The sequence below is a fragment of the Rattus rattus genome, chromosome 12 (assembly GCF_011064425.1).
Source record: "Rattus rattus isolate New Zealand chromosome 12, Rrattus_CSIRO_v1, whole genome shotgun sequence".
Taxonomy (NCBI): domain Eukaryota; kingdom Metazoa; phylum Chordata; class Mammalia; order Rodentia; family Muridae; genus Rattus; species Rattus rattus.
Genome location: NC_046165.1, coordinates 67,429,606 through 67,450,523, shown reverse-complemented (window position 1 = coordinate 67,450,523; position 20,918 = coordinate 67,429,606). Strand labels below are relative to the sequence as shown.

Genomic DNA, 20,918 nt, shown 5'->3' with positions numbered 1-20,918 from the left:
GACTTAGAGAAATGCAACAAGCTACAAATCCTAAGAAACAACACATCAGATCTACAGGCTTCATTGGTTCTTTGCTCACTGGGCTTCAGTTTATCTGCTCAAAGTGTTCCCTTTGCTCTGAAGAGCTTTGAGAGCCAGCACCTGCCCAGCTCCAGGCAACACAAAGGAGAAGCAGGGAGTTATGGGCAAGGCCTCTCCCCATCGGATGCTGCCCTCCACCTGAGCCAGGAACAAGTTTCTCACTGTGCTGCCAGCTAGGAAAAGATTACTCTTGGGTGACTCTTTTCCATGTACTAAGAGCTCCTGTCACATGGTGTGAGGCATGATAATAACTTCTTTAATGCCTTGTTTCGGTTTGGGGTTTTTTTTGGGTTTTTTTGTTTTGTTTTGTTTTTTTAACCCTGGTCTCATTCTGTGCCCCAACATAACCCAAAATTTACAGCAATCCTCCTGCCTCAGCTTCCAAGTTCTGGGGCTACAGATGTGAGCCACTATGGCTGCCTTCTAATTTCTTAATGTTTTTTAAGTCAACGTTCCTATTCTACATTTGTTTTCGCACTTTTCCAAAACAATGTGTACATTGTAAACAATTAAGATTAGCTACAAAGAGTGGCAGTGCCTACCTGTGATCCCAGGACTTTGTAGAAAGGAGTGGGAAGGTTGTAAACTCCAGGATAGCCTGGGCTACACAGCAAGTTTAAGGTCAGTCTGAGAGCATAAACAGATACCATCTCCAAAAATAGAGGAAGCATAGAGCTCAGCAGCACTGCCCTAGGGTCAATCTAATATAGGTTGATTTTCTAAGACTATCTAAAATAGGTGTGTGTGTGTGTGTGTGTGTGTGTGTGTGTGTGTGTGTGTGTCTGTGTGGTATATAAGTGTGCGATTGTGTGTGTGTATGTGTGTGTGACATGGGGTGTGTTTGTGATGTGTCTCTGGGTGTGTGTGATGTGTGTGTGTGTGTGTGGTATATGAGTGTGCAATTGTGTGTGTGTATGTGTGTGTGATATGGGGTGTGTCTGTGATGTGTCTGTGTGTGTGCGTTTGTGATGTGTCTCTGGGTGTGTATGATGTATGATGTGTGTGCACGTGTGTGTGTGTGTGTGAGAGAGAGAGAGATATGGGGTGTGATTATGTGTGTGATGTGTCTGTATGTGTGTGTGATTGTGTGTGATGTGTCTGTGTGTGATTGTGTGTGATTATGTGTGATTGTGTGTGATTATGTGTGTGATTATGTGTGTGATGTGTCTGTGTGTGTGATTGTGTGTGTGGTATGGTGTGTGTGTCACTGTGTGTGTCTGATGTGCGAGTGTGGTTATGTGTGTGGGGTGTGATTGTGAGTGTCTGATTTTGTGACCTGTGTATTTTGTGAGTGTTGGTTCCTGAAGAGGCCAGAAGAGGGTTCGAGTGCCCTGGAGCTAGAGGTACAAGCTCTTGTCAGCTGCCTGAGATGGTCACTCTGAACACAGGTGCTCCTCAAGAACAGCAAGTGCTCTTAACCATAAGCCAGCTCGCCAGGAACTGCTCATAACTTCCTGCTGTAAAATTTTCAGAAAATTCAGAATAAAGCCATGCCCAGGGACATACTCTTGTGACCCCAGAATTGGGGTTAGGAATCAGAAAACCAGAAGCTCAAGACCTTCATGGGTACATAAAGAATTCAAGGCCATCCTGGGTTACATGAGATCCTGTCTCAGAAAACAAAGACTTAGAATGTGGGGAGTAAGCCAAATCACAGGGTGGGACGAATGGCAGGAGAGGAGTCTGTGAAAAATATCAAAGCAAAAACAGCAAGAAAGAAAAGAAGTGTTGCCAGGAGAGTTCTCTTCTGAGGATCTAAAACACTGGGCATCTTGTCTTACTTCTGTAAGTGGGGGTGAGGGATCTTAGAAGAACTGTTTTGAGGCAAGCCTGGGCTACATGGATTCTAGGTCATCTAGAGATTATAAGGCCCCTCTAAAACCTACTAATACCTAAAACCTATTATATTACAGGCTCTGAGACAAGAAATGTCATCCTCAGTAGTTAACAGAGCTCGTGTGACATTGAAAAATGAGGACCACTGTAAACGAAATGGACAGATTGAACCGAATGGTGCCCCTACCTTCTGCGGTGGTCACGCACCACAAAACTGTCAAGTAAACACCATAAACACCAAGGCCACAAATGACTCTCACCCATCATCTTTACGGCAGCATACTCTTGTACATTAGCTTTGGGCAGTTTTGGGTAACTTGCAGCCAACAGCAACATGAGGACAGCTCTCAAGTTAATGTCACTCAGCTCTGGGGCCACCAACCACGCACACAATCACCAAAAAACTAGTGACAAGCCTAGGCCTGCTGAAAAGCTGTCACCATGTAACCACTGTACCAGGGGAGGAGTCATTCTAGGCCAGGCGCTTGTGTTCCTACTCTCAACAATCAGACCATTGATACAATGTATCTCTAGGAGAGGAACGTTCCCTGGGAACCTCACACTGAGGCCAGCAAAGGGCTGAGGCTCTGATGCCAGCCCAGGGAAGAACTTGGCTCTCAGAAGTGATGTCATCATTCTGCTAGGTCATTAGGCCACTTTGTAGGACCAGAAGCTAGACAATAAAGGCTCAGTGATGGATGGGACCACACCTTGACCAGGACTGCTCAGTTCTGTATAACACTTTCCCTATGTTTAAACCTAAGCCTTGTGTTAGGATCCCCAAAGACAGACATGCAGGTCGCTAGACTCTTTTATTTGTTCCTCTTCCCCATGTGGCCACACAGAATAAATAAATCTCCTTTCTCTGCTTTTCACTATGGCGTGTGTCTGTATTTCTGAGCCTGGCTTGTTGGGCAGCGGAGCCCAAGCTTTAACCCTAAAACCTCCGGTAATGGACAACGTTACCAGCTACCATTTCCAAAGCAAGGTCTGCAAAGCTCTAACATAAACTACTCAGTATGGGAATAGAAGGAGACTGAGAGAAAAGATTGCTGCTTCTCCTGTCTGCAGGTTCTGCATCCTCAGGCCCACCCAACTGCAAATGGAAAATAACCAGAAAAAATATTTTTCATCTGTAGAGAACAGGCACAGGCTGTTTTCTTGTCACTGTCCCTAAACAATGCATCGTGACTTCTGCCACAGCATTTCAGTGCACTGGGAATCAGGAGCCCATCTCGAGCTGATGGAAAGGCTACAGGGGGTGGGGAGGATCGATCTGGATACTATGCTACATTCCTACAGGGGACTTGGGCATCTGTAGGTTCTGGTGAGGAGAAATGTACTAATGTAGTTAAATATTCTCTGAAAAGTCACGTTACAAAGTCTTTACACGGGATTTTGAGCAAGAATTAGTATGCACCTGGGAGGCACCACAAATAAAAATCTTTAGGGTTCGCCCGTTAACCAGAAACATGTTTTTAGGCGAGCAGCTCACGCTCACACATACAGGACCTTGGATTCAGGCCTGAGCACCAAAGGAAGGACTGGAATATACAAATGGCGAAAAGTCATGGGGAAAGTTGACCTGTGTCACATGCCCTCAGCAGACAAAACCAAGATGACACCATCAGACGCATATTGCGACTCGCTAGGACCCAGAACACTGGCTGGACTTAATGCTGCCAGGGGTTCAGAGCGCCAAGAACCCCAACCTGTCCCTGGGAAGAGTGCAAGAGCGCAGCCACTCCGTAACTTAGTACCGTGGCTCGTTATAAAGCCAAATGGATTTTTGCCATTTAGTCCAGGAAGTCATGATCTTTGGTGTTTGTTCTAAGGAGCTGAACGAAGCGTGTCTACACTAGTCCACACGTGGAGAATGTTTTATAGCATCTTTATTTATATTTCCTAAAACTCGCTTCCAGGAATGAATTAACAGTTCATCTGTCACTCTTCGGACTTTCCTTCATTCAGTGTTAAGATGTGGAAGGCCATTAAGACGTGGAGGATGCTTAGATGCACACTGCTAAGGACTGCCGTTTGGGAAAAGCTACAAACTCCCCCCGAGCCCCTATACAACAGCCTCAAAAGAGACTAATTATAGACACAGAAAATGTCAGTGGTTGCCAGGAAGGGGTGATGAACAGGCGGAGCACAGAGCATTTTCAGGCATCAGAGCTATTTGGTATGGTCCGTTAACAGTGGACACATCCACATGAGAGCACAGACAGAAGACACATCACCAGGACAGAACCTCAATGTCAGCCAGTGACTCTGGGTGACACTGATGTATCCAGGTAGTCTGATCTATTGTAACAAATTACCAGTGGGAGGGGAATGTTGAAGGTGGGAAGCACTGACTTTTGGGAAGTCCGGGGTATATAAGCAGCAGCCCAGTTTTGCAATGAGTCTAACGCTTCTCTAAAAGCTTAAATCTAGGGCTGCCAGCATAACTGCCACCCTGACAGACATTTAAATATCTACCGAGCCTCCACAGGAGATTGAAGGCTAACATTCACATTGGTTCCTCCAGTCCTCCCTCACTGGCCAGTGTAAGGCTCTCTTCACAATAGAGCCCTTCACAGGTCTAGATCCATGTTCTGTGCCAGAGAACCTTAAACCTGGCTTTTACTGTTTCAGAGATACTGCAAAGGCTCCATGAAAACAATGGGCAATTGCAGTCACAGCTGGGAGGGTGGGATGAACGAGAAGAAGTGAGGAGAGCAGGGCTACCGCTCCCTGCAGACGTGTGGACCAGGCCTACCTGATGCTTTCCAGGGCGTTGGTTATCTGCTGCTGCTCAATGTCGTAGAGTTTCACCTTGAAGCCTCCACTGGCAAACAGCATAGCCCAGCTCCGGCCAATGAGTCCACTAGGGGGAAAAACCAGACAGGATGCAGGTCATTAATTCCTCCAATCGCTCTTCATGTTCATAACGCAGCAATAAAAATTACACAACAAGAGTTTCTCTATGTAGCCCTGGCTGTCCTGTAACTCACTCATCCCATAGACCAGGCTGTCCCCGAGCTCAGAGATCTACCTGGCCCCGCCTCCCGAGTGTTGGGACCAAAGGTGTGCACCGCCACCGCCCTGCCACAAGGTCCCACTCTTACAACATTTAATAAATATCTGAAAAGTTTGCATCTTGACAATGTTATCTCTTAAACCATTGCCTGCTTCCACCTGTACTGGACACATGCAGGGGCAAAGCCGACGTCTGTATTGTACACAGAGATGTTCCTCATAATTTTTTTAAATGGTACGGTGTGGCACCTGTTTACAACGCCCTTATGTTGGGTTGGTGGCACAAGAAATCTAAAAGGAAGATGTGTGTCACCTCTGCAAATGCTACCACTTTTATTTACATAAGAGACTTGAACATCTATGTGGATACCCTCTGGGGACCTTAGAACCCTTCACTCTGGAATACCGAGGGACAACTGCATCTTCCCTATCCACCCTCAGGATAATGGCTACCACCATCATCACATTTGATCATGGAATAAGTGCCCAACATTATTAGACACTTTGCAGGTCTCATCTCTGTTAGTCTTTACAATAACCCTAGGAAGTAGATGCCATCAATTCCTCTTTTATACTTGAGAAAAGGACGGCATCAAGGGATTAGATCCAGGCTCGATGCTTGTGCTATGTCTAGGAGATGAGGCCAAGAGTCTGACTCAAGAGCCCTTATTCTTTTTTTTAGGTTTTTGTCTTGTTTTTATAAAGAAAAGTCGAGCTTTTTTTTTTCTCTTCTTTTCTTTTTTTCGGAGCTGGGGACCAAACCCAGGGCCTTGCACTTGCTAGGCAAGCACTCTACCACTGAGCTAAATCCCTAATCCCTCAAGCTTTTATAAGACATTTTTAATATGCACTCTAAGCATGTGGGTTAAGAAAGACACACCAGAGAGCATGCGTGTGAGCTTCCCTAAAAAGGGAAACCCCCAAGGTCTAACTTTGATTTTTCCTGCTTCCAGACAAGGTCTCCTGTAATAACCCAGGCTGGCCAGAGAGCTGAAGAAAACCTTGAACTGATTCCTTGGCTTCTACCTCTGGAACACTGGGACTTCAGGCGTGCGCCACTACCCCAGTTTAAACCGTGCTGAAGAGCAAAGCCCCAATTTCTTCTGTGCTGGGCTTCACTCTGCCAGGTGAGATTAGGCCAGAGCCAATGTACCCTGCATTTTACCCGCTCTTACAGACTTATTGTAGAAGACAAAAGGACAAAAATTCAGTTTCCAAAGGACTCAAAGTTATAAAGCACATCTGGGAGCATGGCACACATATAACAAACCTCTTATCCCAGAGGTAGGGGTTCAAGAAAGAAGAGTCCTGAGTTCAGAGCCAGCATGGACTACATACAGGGTAAGATATGTATCCAAAGAAAGTCCAGAACATTCCCAGGGTCCAAACTGGCTTCTAATCCCATTATCCAATCAAAGGAAGCTTTGGAGAAACGGATAGTTCTAGAACTGAGCAAGCTGGATAAAAGATGACCCTGGAGCATTCTACAGCACCAGAAAGCCAGGAAGTGCTGAAGGTGATGCCTGCCAGGCCTGGCACATCAAAGGGACACACAACGATTTACAGAGTGCTCAGTAGCAGAGCCAATAAAATCCAATTTTCACTACATAGAAATGAATAAATAAAATTACCCCGCAGAAGAATTCCAATAATTTTATGCAGCCATACCATTCTTAGAGAAATGTGGTCTCACTCTTTGAGGACTGCTCTTGGTTGTCAACTTGAATTTATCTAAAATAACTGAAACCCAAGCAACTGGGTACGCCTGTGAGGACCTTCCCTTACTTGAATCACTTCAAGTGGGAACACCCACCTTTCATCCCGACCTCGGAGGTGGGAAAATCCACCTTTAATCTTGGTGCCCCTTCTGCTGGCAGCCCAAACAAAGGACACGGGAAAAGGAGGCATTGGCTCTTTGCCTGCTTGCCCTTACTACTCACTGCTAAGCCCATTCCTTCGCTGGCATTAGAGCCTACTTCTTCAGGATCCTGGTGCGTACTGAAGACCAGCTGAGACAGCCAGCCTCGTGGACAAACAACAACTAGACTCTTGGATGTTGCACTGGGAGACAGCCATTGTTGGACTAGCTGGACCTCAGCCCATAAGCCACTCTAAAAAACTATATAGCTATATTAGATAATATATATTTCCATATATAATATACAATATATACACAATATAATGTATATTCATTTGAGATACATATATATATATATATATATTCATTCTATCAGATCTGAACTCTGACTAATACACCCTCCATCTACCCCAAAATGTAGTTTAAGCAGAGCCACTCTCAAAAGTACAGAAAGGCAGGAAACGGGGAGTAATTCAGCCTTGGAGAAACCTGGCAAACACGACCTCAGCAGGTGTTCAAGGTCACTATCAATTGCGTTGAGTCATGCTGACTGTTCACTCCCCTGATATACTGCGATGAGATTGGCCCCTGACCTCTGAGCGCTTCCCCCGAGGCCTCAGTCTAGTCAGGAGCAAAGTATAGGAGAATAAACAGAACTCCATTTCTTGCCAGGTGTCCTTCAAAACTGTCAAGGTCACCAAGAACAAGGAATGACTCAGAAACAGTCACAACCTAGAGGCGTTGGTACAGAAACAACGAAAGTCGTGGCCCCCTCGGCATAGGTGAGGAATTGGCTGCAGGCCTTCCTGCCCCTGTCCTAGTGGGTTCATTACCTAAAATAGCACAGCGTTTGCTCAGAACCTTCCTCCTACCTCTGAGGTTCCCACCTGGATCATCTTTAAACAACTTGCACAACTAACAATGAAAATACATTGTTCACATTCCTAACGCTGCCACCCTTTAATACAGTTCCCCATGCTGTGGTGACCCAACCATAAAATTATTTAATTGCTACTTCGTAAGTATAATTTTGCAACTGTATAAGTTATAAGGTAAATATCTGTGTTTTCTGATGGTCTTAGGCAACCCCTGTGAAAGAGTCACTCAACCCCAAAGCGGTGGAGACCGGTAAGTTCGGAACCTCAGGAAAAGTCTGCATGCACGAAGCCAGGCACATTCCTGTCAGTTATTTTCAGTCCATGTTTGGTTAAATCCCCAGATATGGATCCCAAGGACACAGAAGTGTCAAGACAGTCTCCCCAAGGGACAGAGTCTAGGCAAGCTCCATTGTGGATGATCTTTCATGTGTGGGCCCGCATGAGAGAAGCTGACAATGCCTAAAAGAGAAGGACCCGCCCAAGCAGGACCTTGCTCCTTCTTAATCCCAAGGACTGGGAAGTTCACTGGATGGCACCTGGATCTTTCTGGTACTTATCTCAGCATGCGGATAATGTTTCTGTTAGCTTTGTGCAGGGAAGCAGGGGAAAAGTGGAAAGACTGTTTTAGCTTGTTTGAAGGGGTGAACTCCATGCTCTGGGAACCTTTGTAATCTTGGCACAATGTACAGTAGAGCCTGATAAGTGTTCGTTGTTGACAACAAGGACAAAAAGCTGACATACGCTAGTGACAAACTCTGGATAAAGGTCAGTGGCACTTCCTATGGGGTTAACACAGGAGCAACAGCAGATTGCTGGAAATACACAGAATGCCTGCAATGCCAGCTGTATGCTAGGCACCGTTCCAGCTCCTGAGCTTACAGTGGGCGGAAGACGGCCAACTAACGGAAGTGCTGAGAAAGAGGAAGTAGCCGGAAGAAGGACCTTGAGTAGGAAGTGGTCGGGACAGGGAGACAGTGGAAATCTGAAAGCACCATCAGCCACTACGAGGGAGTTGCTGGAGGCGAGGAACAAACCTGAAGGTGTCTGGAAGAGTTGGAGAATGTTTGCAGGTCCAGGTGGACAGGTCGGCACCACTAGCACAGAGGTGTTAGGAAAGGGAGGCAGAGGATGAGGGCAGAGAGTAGAGGGCAGAGGGGTGATCTCATTACATACAGAGTGCCTCAGAGGTCACAGCAGACTCTAAGCTTTTAATCTAGGTGTGATAGGTAGCTAATGAAAGGTTTTAGATTACAGACATGAACGGACTGGTTTCAAACATTTAAAAGGAGCAATCTGGATCTGGGCATGGTTGATGAATACCAGCACTTGGGAGGTTGTCAAAAGGAATTTGATTTGATTTTAAAGGTATTCTTTGTTATACAGGAAGATCCTGGAGCACTCCATCCCTCCCCCACACCCCCCCTGTCTCAGTCTCTGTCTCTCTGTCTCTGTCTCTCTCTGTCTCTGTCTCTCTCTGTGTGTCTCTGTGTCTCTGTCTCTCTCTCTCTCTCTCTCTCTCTCTCTCACACACACACACACACACACACATATATGCTAGGCAGCAACTGCAGCTCCCAGTCAGCACTGAGATCACCGTGGACACTAGACGCTCCGCTGTGTGCTAGGACCATGAACTGGGATTTGTAGATGGATCGTTGTATTTAGGGCATTTTCCACTCCCGACATGTTCACCTTAAGATGGGTTTATCAACATAACCCTGTCACAGTCATGAAATGTCTGTACTTGGGCAAACACGGGAGTAAAGAGTGCAGAGTCTGTGACAGGACATGGTGGTAAGTGGACAAGGGTGGCAGGAGGAAGAAAAGTGGACAACTGGGTTCTTGATTTATGTCTTAATAATTGCTGACCCATATGATGTGGGGGGAAAAGAACCAATGCCAAATTATGTTCCAAGAAAGAGTGAGATGTTGTTAACTCTGTAGGTGAAGACTTTAGGAAGCAATTAGGAGTTCGGTGCAGCATAGTTTTAAGCGGGGAGCAGACATTAAAGAGGTATAGGGGGTTGGGGATTTAGCTCAGTGGTAGAGCGCTTGCGTAGCAAGCGCAAGGCCCTGGGTTCGGTCCCCAGCTCCGAAAAAAAAAAAAAAAAAGGTATAGGGCTACACACAACTGGATAGGAACTAGGGTCAGAGTCAAGGCCTGGCCCAAGATATCGATGTGGGCATTTCTGAGAATGAGACTGATGAGATCCCTGGGAAAGTGATGGGTGACCCAGAAGGCAAAGGTTTGGGCTTTGGGACAGTCCAACTTTCTTTCTTTTTTGTTCTTGTTTGTTTGTTGAGATAGGGTCTCATGATCCCTGGCTGGCCTGGTTATGTAACCAGCAGAATGTTCCAACAGTGGTAGGGACGTGCTGGCCTGGCCAGATAACTCGGCAAGTACAAGTGGTTATACACATACCTGCCCACCTGAGCTCAATCCTAGATCCCTTAAGGTGGCAGAAGAGGACTGACTGCTGAGAACTGTCTGACAACCACATATGCCCTGTAGCATGAGCAAGTGCTCTAGATAGCCGGAAGATGGATGGATGGATGGATGGATGGATGGATGGATGGATGGATGGATGATAGATAATAGACAGATGATAGATGATGGATAGATAATAGTAATAGATATATACATGATGGATAGATAGATAATGAATATATAGATGGCAGATATATAGATAGTAATAGATGTATAGAGAGATGACAACCAAAGGAGAAGACAGCACATCTGTGTTCACGAGCCACTGGTCAGGTTCAGATTTGGGCTGACACTCAAGTCATTGGGTTTAGCTGGATAAATGGGGATGTGGATCAAGGCAAGGGCAGTCTTAGGGGTCTGGTGTCAAGAGGAGTCTGCCAGGGACGGGCAAGGCAAAAGGAGCCTCTGGATATAACAACCAATTTCTCAGGAACGGAAGGGTTAAGTGGGTATATATCTGGCAGTATCTCAGCTGTGGGAGGTCTGATTCCATGCTCTACATTATCAGAATCATCTATAATTAAGATAAGATGTGTTGTATTGTATATTTACAAAGTTTAATCAAACTCATAGAGCTCTAGAAGGGCACTGAGCAATATGTGAGACTTTAGCCACGTGTAGCTGTTAAAACTTAGATTACAGTCAAGTAAATGTTAAAGTTCCGTTGGTGAGCAGAATGGAACACAGTTCAAGTATTCGATGTCCACGTCTACCAGGTTGGACAGCGTGATTGGACAGACGACTCTCCACAGGTCAGACACTGGGAGAACTTGCATTTGTCCTGAACACTTCCTTGGTCATTGCTCCCTAAACAGTAAACAAGCATTTACATGCCATTTATGCTATAATGAGTAAGGCATAAAGATGGGGAAAATTGGGGGACATGGGAAGGGAATGGACTCCTTGACCAGAATCTGGCTTAAGTCTTTCACCAGCTATGAATCAACAACAACATCTGCTGTGAAGTGTCTTTGCGCACAGACAATATTCCTTTCTTCTTTCTTTTTTTAAAGATTTGTTTAATACAAGTACACGGTCATTGTCTTCAGATGCACCAGAAGAAGGCATCAGATCCCATTATGAGCCACCATGTGTTGCTGGAAATTGAACTCAGGACCTCTAAAAGAGCAGCCAGTGCTTTTAGCCATCTCTCCAGCCCCCAAAATATTCCTTTTATACAAAGGTTTCTTAAGAAGAATGTTAAAACAGCAAAAAGTATATTTAAGGACTAAGAGTATACGGCCTTACTCCCACATATAAAATATAAATGTCTGGGAATGTCAAAAGTCCGTATAAAGCATGCATTAGCTCTCAGCTCTTTCTTTTTTTTCTTTTCTTTTCTTTTTTTCAGAGCTGGGGACCGAACCCAGGGCCTTGCACTTGCTAGGCAAGCGCCCTACCACTGAGCTAAATCCCCAACCCCTAGCTCTCAGCTCTTGTGGCCTATAGTTTTAGTTTATTAGCTGTAATTCTTTCTAATGTACCTCAGAAACTGCCCTGCGATCTCACTGAAGTTCATTAGCAACCCTTTGAGATGTATTTTCCGAAGCCACCAGAATCTTTTTTTTATATAATAAAATAAAATATAATAAGATAAAGCACATCAGAATTGTACAAAACAAACAGAAGGAAACAAGCCACAGGCAAAGCACAGACCCGCTTGTTCCCACACTCAGGGATCCCACACAAACACTAAATATATACACAGAGGCCCTGGGCATGTGGCCTCAGTCTCTGTGACTTCACATGAGCTTTGATCATGTCCGTTTAGGAGCCCTTGTTCTCGATGTCCTCCATCCCCTCCGTCTCTTACACCCTTTCTGCCTTCTCTTCTGCGGATTCCCTTAGTCTTGAGGGGAGAGATTTGATGATGACATCTTGTTTAGGGCCGCGTGTCCCCAGGTCTCTCACTCTCTGCATGTCTGGCTGTAGGTCCCTATACTTGTTCCCATCTGCTGCCGGGGAAAGCCAGAAGCCACCAAAATCTCACATGTTATTATAAAGACATGTAAGCACCCCTTTCTTTTCAGAAGCTCACCTCATGTACTTTTCCTAGGCCTTAACTCTATATTAAAATCTCGCTTAATAAATTCCAACTCTGCTTCTTACTGACTGGCCCCAAAATTCTTTTCTGCAGCCAAGTCAAGAATCCCAAGCTTTACAATAATAGAAATTTCTAGAAAAGCTTCCTCAGCTGTGTCGCTAGCCCATTAGTTGTCAGGCAATGACTAAAGTATGAAGTGCATAGGTTCTATGCAAATACTCCACTGTATCATGTAAGAAATTTGAGCATCAGATGCTTGGTATCCTGTGAGGCAGGGTAGTTACCAGTTGGGATCAACTATGTAGAGAACATCTCATCTTTGTGCAAAGTTCTGTTCGACTGAGTTGTTCTAAAACATAAAGAAAAAGGAAACCCATTCAATGGCAAGCCAGGCTTTGAAGAGAAGGGTCTTAGGCTGAAGATTTATTTCTCTTCTTTAAACAGGCCTCCTGCCTGTAACCCAGCCCTCTCAAAGGCCTTTAGCTAATGGCTGGCCAGTTGAGGGCTGTTTTGAACGTCCACTGACCTATAAACAGAAAGTCTTAAACTGTTGAACAGTTATGTTATGTTTATCAGAACGGTGACTTATTTAACCACAAAAGACGCCTCAGATGTGGTCTACCTCCTGGCTGTAGTGCCACTGTGGGGATTCCAGTAATGAAATCACTCTGTGATAACTCAGCCCAGGCAGGCCTGGAACTCTCGATCTGGTCCAAGCCACGTTTCAACTCTTGATCCTCCTGTCTCTGCCCCCTGACCGCTAAAATTCCAGGAGTAACCCACTAGACCTGGTGGGTTTAAAAAACAAACAAACCAACAGAAGCCAAGAACTTATCAGAGCTTAGATATGGTATTGCATGCCTCAAACTCTAGTCCTTAGGAAGTAGCAGATAGAGTCAGGAGGCTTAGAAGTCCAAGGGCAGCCGAACCTACAGAAGATACAGTCTCAAAAAGAAAAAAAAAACTGACGAAAGGCTAAAAAAGGAAAGAAAAAGAAAAGGGAAAATTCCCTTTCATGTTTCAATTTAGGAAGAGCCTGTTGAGTGCCCATCCAATCTGTACCTCACCCCATGCTGATCAAACCACAACCATAGAGCGGTGTGGTCTCAGACTCCTGTGCTGACACACTGTGACAATGAGAAGGACGGACAGAGGAATGGTGGGCTGCAGACACAGGCAGAGGAGCAGGCCGTGCTGCCAGCTACACCCATACAGAAGGGGGTGTTCTCTCCCTGGATCTATAAAAGTAAAGGTCAAAGACTAAGAGAGAGGAGGCCACTGTCCAGCAAACTCCTTCAGCCTGGACTGCATTTCAAAGCTGTTGGGAGGGGGCTGGTCCTGTTCGATGTTGTTTATTATCGCTGCTGGCCAGTGCTGAGGAGCAAACACAAGGCTCCCTGTACACTGGGCAATTGCTGTACCTGTTACTGAACCATTTCTCCAACAGAACAAGAACCGCTTTTGTTGTTTGTGTTTATTTTGTTTAGGCCACAATCTCACTTTCTGCTGAAGCATTATGGGTGTTGGGATTAAGGGGGTGCACTACAGTGCCTCACTTAACAACATATCATATTTATTTTTATTATTATATTTTACGTGTTTGGGTTGGGTGTGTGTGTGTGTGTGTGTGTGTGTGTGTGTGTACGTGCATGCATGCATGTGCAAGTGTGTGAAGTGTCTGAGGAGGCCAGAGGCGGGCTCTGGACTCTCTGGAACTGGAATTACAGGTGTTTGTGAGCCGCCATGTACGTCCTGGGAATTGAATCCCAAGCCCTCTGGGAAAGCAACCAGTGTTCTTAATAATCTGAACCATCTCTCCAGTCCTCTTCCATTTCTTTGAGGCGACTACTACAACATTCAGTTTCTCGGCACGGCTTGCATTTGTAGTACACAATGACCCTGGTCACTCCAACGGCACCCGGCACCCGGCACCCGCGGCTGGGAAGCTCCTGCCTGTCCTCTCTGCTTTGTCATCCCGATTGCTATGTAATTAACTACCTCCCTGTCCGTAAGGGCTCTACCACCCTCTAACTCTAACTGAACCTCGGAGACACCTGGAATCCATACGACAAGAGCCCAGAGAGGAAGAAATGCAAGTCCTTCCCATTTGATGCATCTTAAAGTTTCAAAATTCCTAAATCTATCACAAAAGTTACCTTGGGACACAGCAGCAGAGCATCAGGGAAGACTCGAGTGGCAAAGTCGGTCCTATTATAGCTTTACCACTAATGCCTGCCAGATTTGAATAGTCACTCTGGGTCTGTTTTATTATTTTATTTATCTATTCTTTCTTTTCTTTTTTTCTTTCTTTTCTTTCTTCCTAAAGATATGTCTTATGCAGCCATGGATGGCCTCAAACTTAACAGCAATCCTTCTGCCTCAGCCCCCTGGGTGCTAGGATTCCAGGCACCACCAAACCTAACTCTAGCTACTTTTAAATTTCTCTATCTATTTACAGCTACCTCTTGGTGAGGACAAGCTGCCCCTAAGCTCCTAATTTAACTGAGCTGCATGAAGTTGGCTATTATTAAATGTTTCCTAGGAGGGGCGCATTAGCGCTGTCACTGACTCAGAGGCAGAGCACGTGTATCTCTATGACTGGTCCTCTGTGTGTGGAAGAATTAACAGACATTTTTCAGGAAGTACTCGGGACAACACTTTGAAGAAAATAATCTGTCTCAAAGAGTTTTATATTTAAAAAAAATGCAACTTAAGAGCCCCCACTCCATATTAGCACAAAAGCTCAGAATACCCATGATACAACTCACAGACCACATGAAGCTCAAGAAGAAGGAAGAAGAAAGAATGGATGCTTCAGACCTACTTAGAATGGGGAGCAAAATAATCTGGAAATGCAGGGACAAAAAGTGGAGCAGAGCCTGAAGGAAAGGCCATCCAGAGACTGCCCCACCTAGGAATCCATCCCATGTGCAGACACCAAACCCCCTCACTATTGCTGATGCCAAGAAGCACTTGCTGACATGATCCTGGTATGGCTGTCCCCTGAGAGGCTCTGCCAGAGCCTGACAAATACAGATGCGGATGCTCGCAGCCAACTATCGAACTGAGCATGGGGACCCCAGTGGAAGAGTTAGGGGAAGGACTAAAGGAGCTGAAGGGGACTGCAACCCCATAGGAAGAACAACAGTATCAACTCACCAGACCCCCGCCCGAGAGCTCCCAGGGACTAAACCACCAACCAAAGAGTACACATGGAGTGAACCATGGCTCCAGCCGCATATGTAACAGAGCATGGCCTTATCTGGCACCAATGAGGAAAGGCCCTCGGTCCTATGAAGCTCAATGCCCCAGTGCTAGGGCAGTGAGGCAGGAGTGGGTGGATGGGTTGGGGGATCACCCTCATAGAGGCAGGGGGAGGGGGGAGAAAGTAGAGGTGGGTGGTTGTGGAGGGGAAACCAGGGAGATAACATTTGAAATGTAAATAAAATAACCAATAGAAAACCCTTAAAAAAAAAAAAGAGCCCCCCAACTCCTACTGAGGACCTGTTGATTGTTGGTGGCTTCTGGCAGAGGGAAAAGTTAGTTTTCTTTAGAAGTAGGGCCCCTGGGACATTAACTACCTGCTCATGGATGGTTTTATATCCATGAGTATATATGAGCAGTCCAAAAAGTCACAATATTGGGAGGTGTGGAGTAGAGGGTAAATATGATCAAAATACATTTTATCAAATTCTCAAATAATCCATAAAATGTTATATTAAAATTACAATTGCCCCAAAGCAAACTTCTGGAATCTTACTAAAGAGGAAGATTCTAGAGTATAAATCTCCTGTTTAATATTGTACTGGCTAGTTTTATGTCAACTTGACACAAGCTGGAGTCATCAGAGAGGGAGCCTCCACTGAGAAAATATCTCCAGAAGACCTGGCTGTAGGCCAGCTGTGGGTCATTTTCTCAACTGGTGAATGAAATAGGAAGGCCCAGTCCATTATGGGCGGTGCCATCCCTAGGCTGGTGGTCCTGGGTTGAATAAGAAAAGAGGCTGAGCAAACCATAAGGAGCAAGCCAGTCAGCAGCACCCCTCCATGGCCTCTGCATCAGCTCCTGCCTCCAGGTTCCTGCCCTGTTTGAGTTCCTTGACTTCCCTCAGTGATGGGCTACCACCTGGAAGTGTAAACAGAAATGAACCCTTTCTTCCCTAAGAGTTATGGTGTTTCTTCACAGTAATAGAAACCCTAACGAAGACAGATATCAAACAACATCCTCCAAGGCCTTCACATATGTGGGGTGATCTCTATGGGAAACATTTAAACATCTGTTGCCTGGGACCAGGGAGAATAGATATGGATTAAAGTGTAAATGTGGGCAGCACAATATCAGCACGTGGGGGAAGCTTCCAGAAGCCAATTTTATCTTAGAGAAGACCAACCCCGAGCTGAGGTAAATCCTACCTCTGGTGAAAAGAAGGTACGAGAAAAGGCAGGTCCAGCACCAGGAGATGCAGTGCTTTAAACCCTGCCCTCCATGCTCATACCCATCCCACCACACCCTCCCCAGACAGCTGCCCTAAACAAGCTCCAGTCTAGGTTTACCAACACAGAAGAGTGTGCAAATGACCTCAGCACTGCGATCCCGGTTGTGCAAAGGTCACGTGACGAAGTGACAGCCTGGGAACACCACTCAAATGCCCGTCTGCCCACATCTCTATTCCAGTTACCAGAGTTGTCACTTCCTGGTTCTCCGTCTTTCGATCCTACAGCCTCAGACCACTGACTTTGGTTATTTTGGATTTTTTTTCCCCCTCCATCCTTAATTCCCAAAAGTCTAGTCTTTCCTGCCATTTTAAAACAGCCTGCCCAGAAGCTCATAGGGTTAAATGGTCCTAAGGAAAAGTAGCCTTGGTAGCAAGAGCAATAGAAAACAATTAAATCAAGGCCAAATTTCCAGATGGGTATGTTCTGTAATCCCAACACTGAGGGGGCATTGGGGAGAGACTGAGGCAGAAGGACAAGAAGTTCAAGGTCATCGTCATGGACACCGGAGTCTGAGTCCTAGAACAGTAACTTTTATTCCCTGCTGTAATTGTCTCCGAGGTTTGCTACCTCCATTTGCTAACCTCAGCCTAGTCCTGGAAGCTTCTAGCTACTCCAGGCCTAGAAAGTTTCCAGCCTCTGAGACTTACTGCTGAATAAGCTCACCCCTTCCTAGTTCTCTCTGAGCTCTGATTAGCTGGTTCCACTCAGCTGTTCTAGCTCAAACTCCTCTCCGGGCTGATTCCATCTGGCTTCTCTCTCAGTTTCTCCTTAATTACTCTGCTTGGCCTTCAGCTGACTCCGGCAATCTGTTCTAATCTAACTCATTCTGTCTTCATCTATATCTAGCTTGTTCTCTCTTCAAACTTTTTTTTTTAAAACTCTCTTCCTAAAACTGCCTCCTCCCTTTATGACACTGCCCCTCCAGTGGCTTCCCTTTCCTTTCTCAGGAGAGTCTGAGCATATCCTAGTCTGTCAGACCTTTCTCTGATCCATCACTGTCTGCCACTCAATTAGACATCGATTTCAAACGTGGGTGCCTCCTTCTACAAACTACTTACCTCTGTTGTTCGGGGTTAAAGGCATGTAGTAAGGGTGTGACTGTAAGGATACAGAGGGACTAAAGCTGTGTGCTAAGGCTGTGCCACACCACAGCTAGAAACAGCTTTTTCAGTAAATAACAAATCTTGGCATTCACGGGTAAGATTAAACATCCTGCATCAGGGTCCAGCTTGGGCTACATGAACTTGGCCCCCCACACACACACCGTATGGCACCACTTACAGGGCCGAGGCAGAAGAACCAGGAGATCGGGGCCAGCCTAGGCTACATAGTAAGGTCCTAGATCAGATAGGGTAAAAAGGACATAGGGTATAGGTCAATAAAGAACTTACCCACACTCGTAGGGCCCTGAGTTTAATCCCCACGCTTCAAGGAAAAGGGAAAGAAAGGGAGGAAGGGGCAGGATAGAGGAAGGAAAGAGAAAGGGAAGCCCAGGGAGAGGCCTGGGGTGTAAAGGTTCTTACCATGCAAACCTACGGACCCAATCTGGTTTAACCCCAGACCCCACATAAGGGTATGGGGAAAACCAACTCCACAGAGTTGTTCTTTGATCTCTACTCAGACTACATACATATGTACATACATACCTACCTACACACACCTACACACCTACACACACACACACACTTTTTTTAAAAAAACTTATCTAACTTCTTTCAAAGGAAAACAGTGGATCACTGCCAGGTCTATTTCTGTGTTGTTTTTGGTTTTGTTTGAGACTTTTGCCCAGGTTGGCCTGGAACTTGAGATCATGTCTCCACCTCCCTAGGGCTACAGGTGTGCAGCCTTGCCAAGCGCTTTGTCCAGGTATTAAGGAATTGATTTACATTCTGGGCGCCATCTGTTTAATGGATGCTCCTGTGAGTCGCCCATGGGGCCCTGAAAGATAGAGACGGTGAGTGGTAGAGAGGACAGAAATGGTACAAGATAGCAGATATAGTATAGATAGGTAGATGAATGGCAGCTGAACAGGCAGGTGAGGAAGAAGGATGGGGGAGGGGAGTAAGCAGAAAACAGAACTTTCACATTAGAAGACAATGGTCCCAGGTCATCCTGTGGTCCTTAAGATGTCCCAGCCCCCTCTACTTCCCTGTGCATGAACTCAGAAATAACTTTCTGTTGAGTCTCTCTCCTTGGGAGACTATGAACCACCCACAGCCAGATGAACGCAGAATTCAGTCAAAATCCCACTTGACGCCTGTCAGGTGCAGGCAGCGAACTACTTCCCAACAGAGATCTGCAAAACCTAGCCCTTGACACCAGTGGCTCTCCCAAAAGGCGAGGCAGCACAATTCACCACAGGGGCAAAGTGCACTTTTTGATATTTCTTGACCATTCAACCGCAGGCATCCACGGGAAAGGACAAAGGTACAGTTAATTCCACAGCTCTGTAAGAGAGAAAACAGCAACAGCATTCTGACACTTTCCTCCCAAGGCCTCTCAGGGAAAAAGCCTGAACTTGGGACTGGTCTGCAGGCAGGACAACAGGTAGCCAAAAGTGTAAGCGGGAACGTGAATCCACTCCTTTAACAGCTACCAACCAATACTAGTTACTATGTGTTGCAACACGTTGATAGAATTTTGGACAGCTAGCCAATGAAAGATGTTCTAAATGTCCTTATTTTAAAAACAAAAAAAGCAATAAGGGGAGAAAGGGAAGCATGAGAGCAGAAATTGGTGTGTCAGATGAACTTGGGCTGTTAAAGTGACTCAGCCTCCCGCCTTGGCATTCACACAGGAAAGCGAGTGCCCTAAGAGGACAAGAGTTCTGCCTCCGGAGACCTATCAGCCTAGCCCAGTGGTGTATATGAACGAACCACCTTGCCAACCCAGGCCAATACCCATCAGTTACTATCATTTCTTGGGTAAATCTCTTGTCTGCGCTCTTAATAAGAATAAGCTGTTTTCAAGCTGGGCGTGGTGGCACACACACACCAGCAATGCCAGTAATCAGGAGTATTTGGCAAGAAGATCAGGAGTTGAAGGATAGCCTCAGCTACCTAGAAACTTTGAGGCCAGGATGAGCTACATGAGACCTCCGTCTCAAAAGCATTAGAACAAGTTTTCGCAGGTTTATCGCTAGAATTCGTGCTTGATGCCGGGCACCTCTAGTAGCCCTGCACCTCTGAGCTATCCAGCCTGCGCTGACAAAAGTGACCCCCACACCGACTTAAGGCTCTCCTCACTGCTCAGCCAAGCCAAGGCCACCACCTTATCTCCTGCCAGGCTACCTCCGGAGCCCAAGTGCGAAGCGCCTGGAGAAGCGAGGTACAACCTGATGCCCACCCGAGGCACCCACGGCCGCCCGCGGGAGGTCCCGCGTTCCGGACGCTGCCAGGGCGCCAGCCATTGCAGCACGGCGCCACGGAGACCTTTACCTGCCTATGATCACCACCCCGCCCGCTGCTGGGGACGCCATGGCAGATCCGGGCCTGGCCGTACAGCTGCGCTAGCGGAGGGAGCCAGCAAAGCTGAGCGGGTCGCGGGCCAAGCTAAGGCTGGGTGCCTGGGTGGGCGTGCTCAAGCCTCGTGATGTAGCCCCATTGGCTGACAAGCTCCGGGGAGGCGCCAAGGCGCAGGAGGGGCGGAGCCCTCGGGGAGAGGCGCCAGGATTGCCACTGGGAACGTGGGAACGTGAGAACGTGGGAAGGTGGATGGAAGTAGGGAAGACCAGACACATCTGAGCTGAGCAGTTTCTACCAAAGGAAACCATTAAACCAGGAGCGGATACTGCCAGGTTGACCCAAAGCTTCATCCCAGAGACACTTTCAAGAAAATGTTCCTTTAAAGACGTTAGCACCAGTTTATCACTTTAAGGACTTTTGTTTCACAGTTTACATTCTATTCTGCACTGGAAATCCAGGTCTGGTGAGACACCTACAGCCTGGCTTCACTGATGTGAATGGAGATCTGGGGACTTAGGGACAGCTACAAAGGGAAACTCCGGATATGTCACTCTGAGAAACGGAAGGACGCGTTTGAATTCCTTGTAGCGAACCTACAGCTTCTGTGTGCCTTACTTCCTCCTTGCAGAGGCGTGCAATGCCTAGTGTGTTAAGAAAAAAAAAGAAAAGAAAAGAAAGAAAGAAGAAGAAAGAAAAGCCAAACAGGGCGTGGTGGAACGCACCTGCTCTGTCAGAACCTAGGAGGCTGAACG

At 46.4% G+C, this 20,918-nt stretch overlaps 1 protein-coding gene across 1 annotated transcript in view; it reads right to left on the bottom strand.

The window, feature by feature from the left end:
• The window catches only part of Cryl1 (crystallin lambda 1), a 120,124-nt gene extending 99,866 nt beyond the window's left edge, over positions 1–20,258 (bottom strand). The window contains exons 1-2 of the mRNA XM_032918099.1: positions 20,140–20,258; positions 4,679–4,786 (exon numbers count right to left, since the gene is read on the bottom strand). Coding sequence (XP_032773990.1) covers positions 4,679–4,786; positions 20,140–20,180 — 149 coding nt within the window. The 5' untranslated portion in view covers positions 20,181–20,258. The remainder of the gene's footprint in view (positions 1–4,678; positions 4,787–20,139) is intronic.
• Positions 20,259–20,918: the final 660 nt, after the last annotated feature.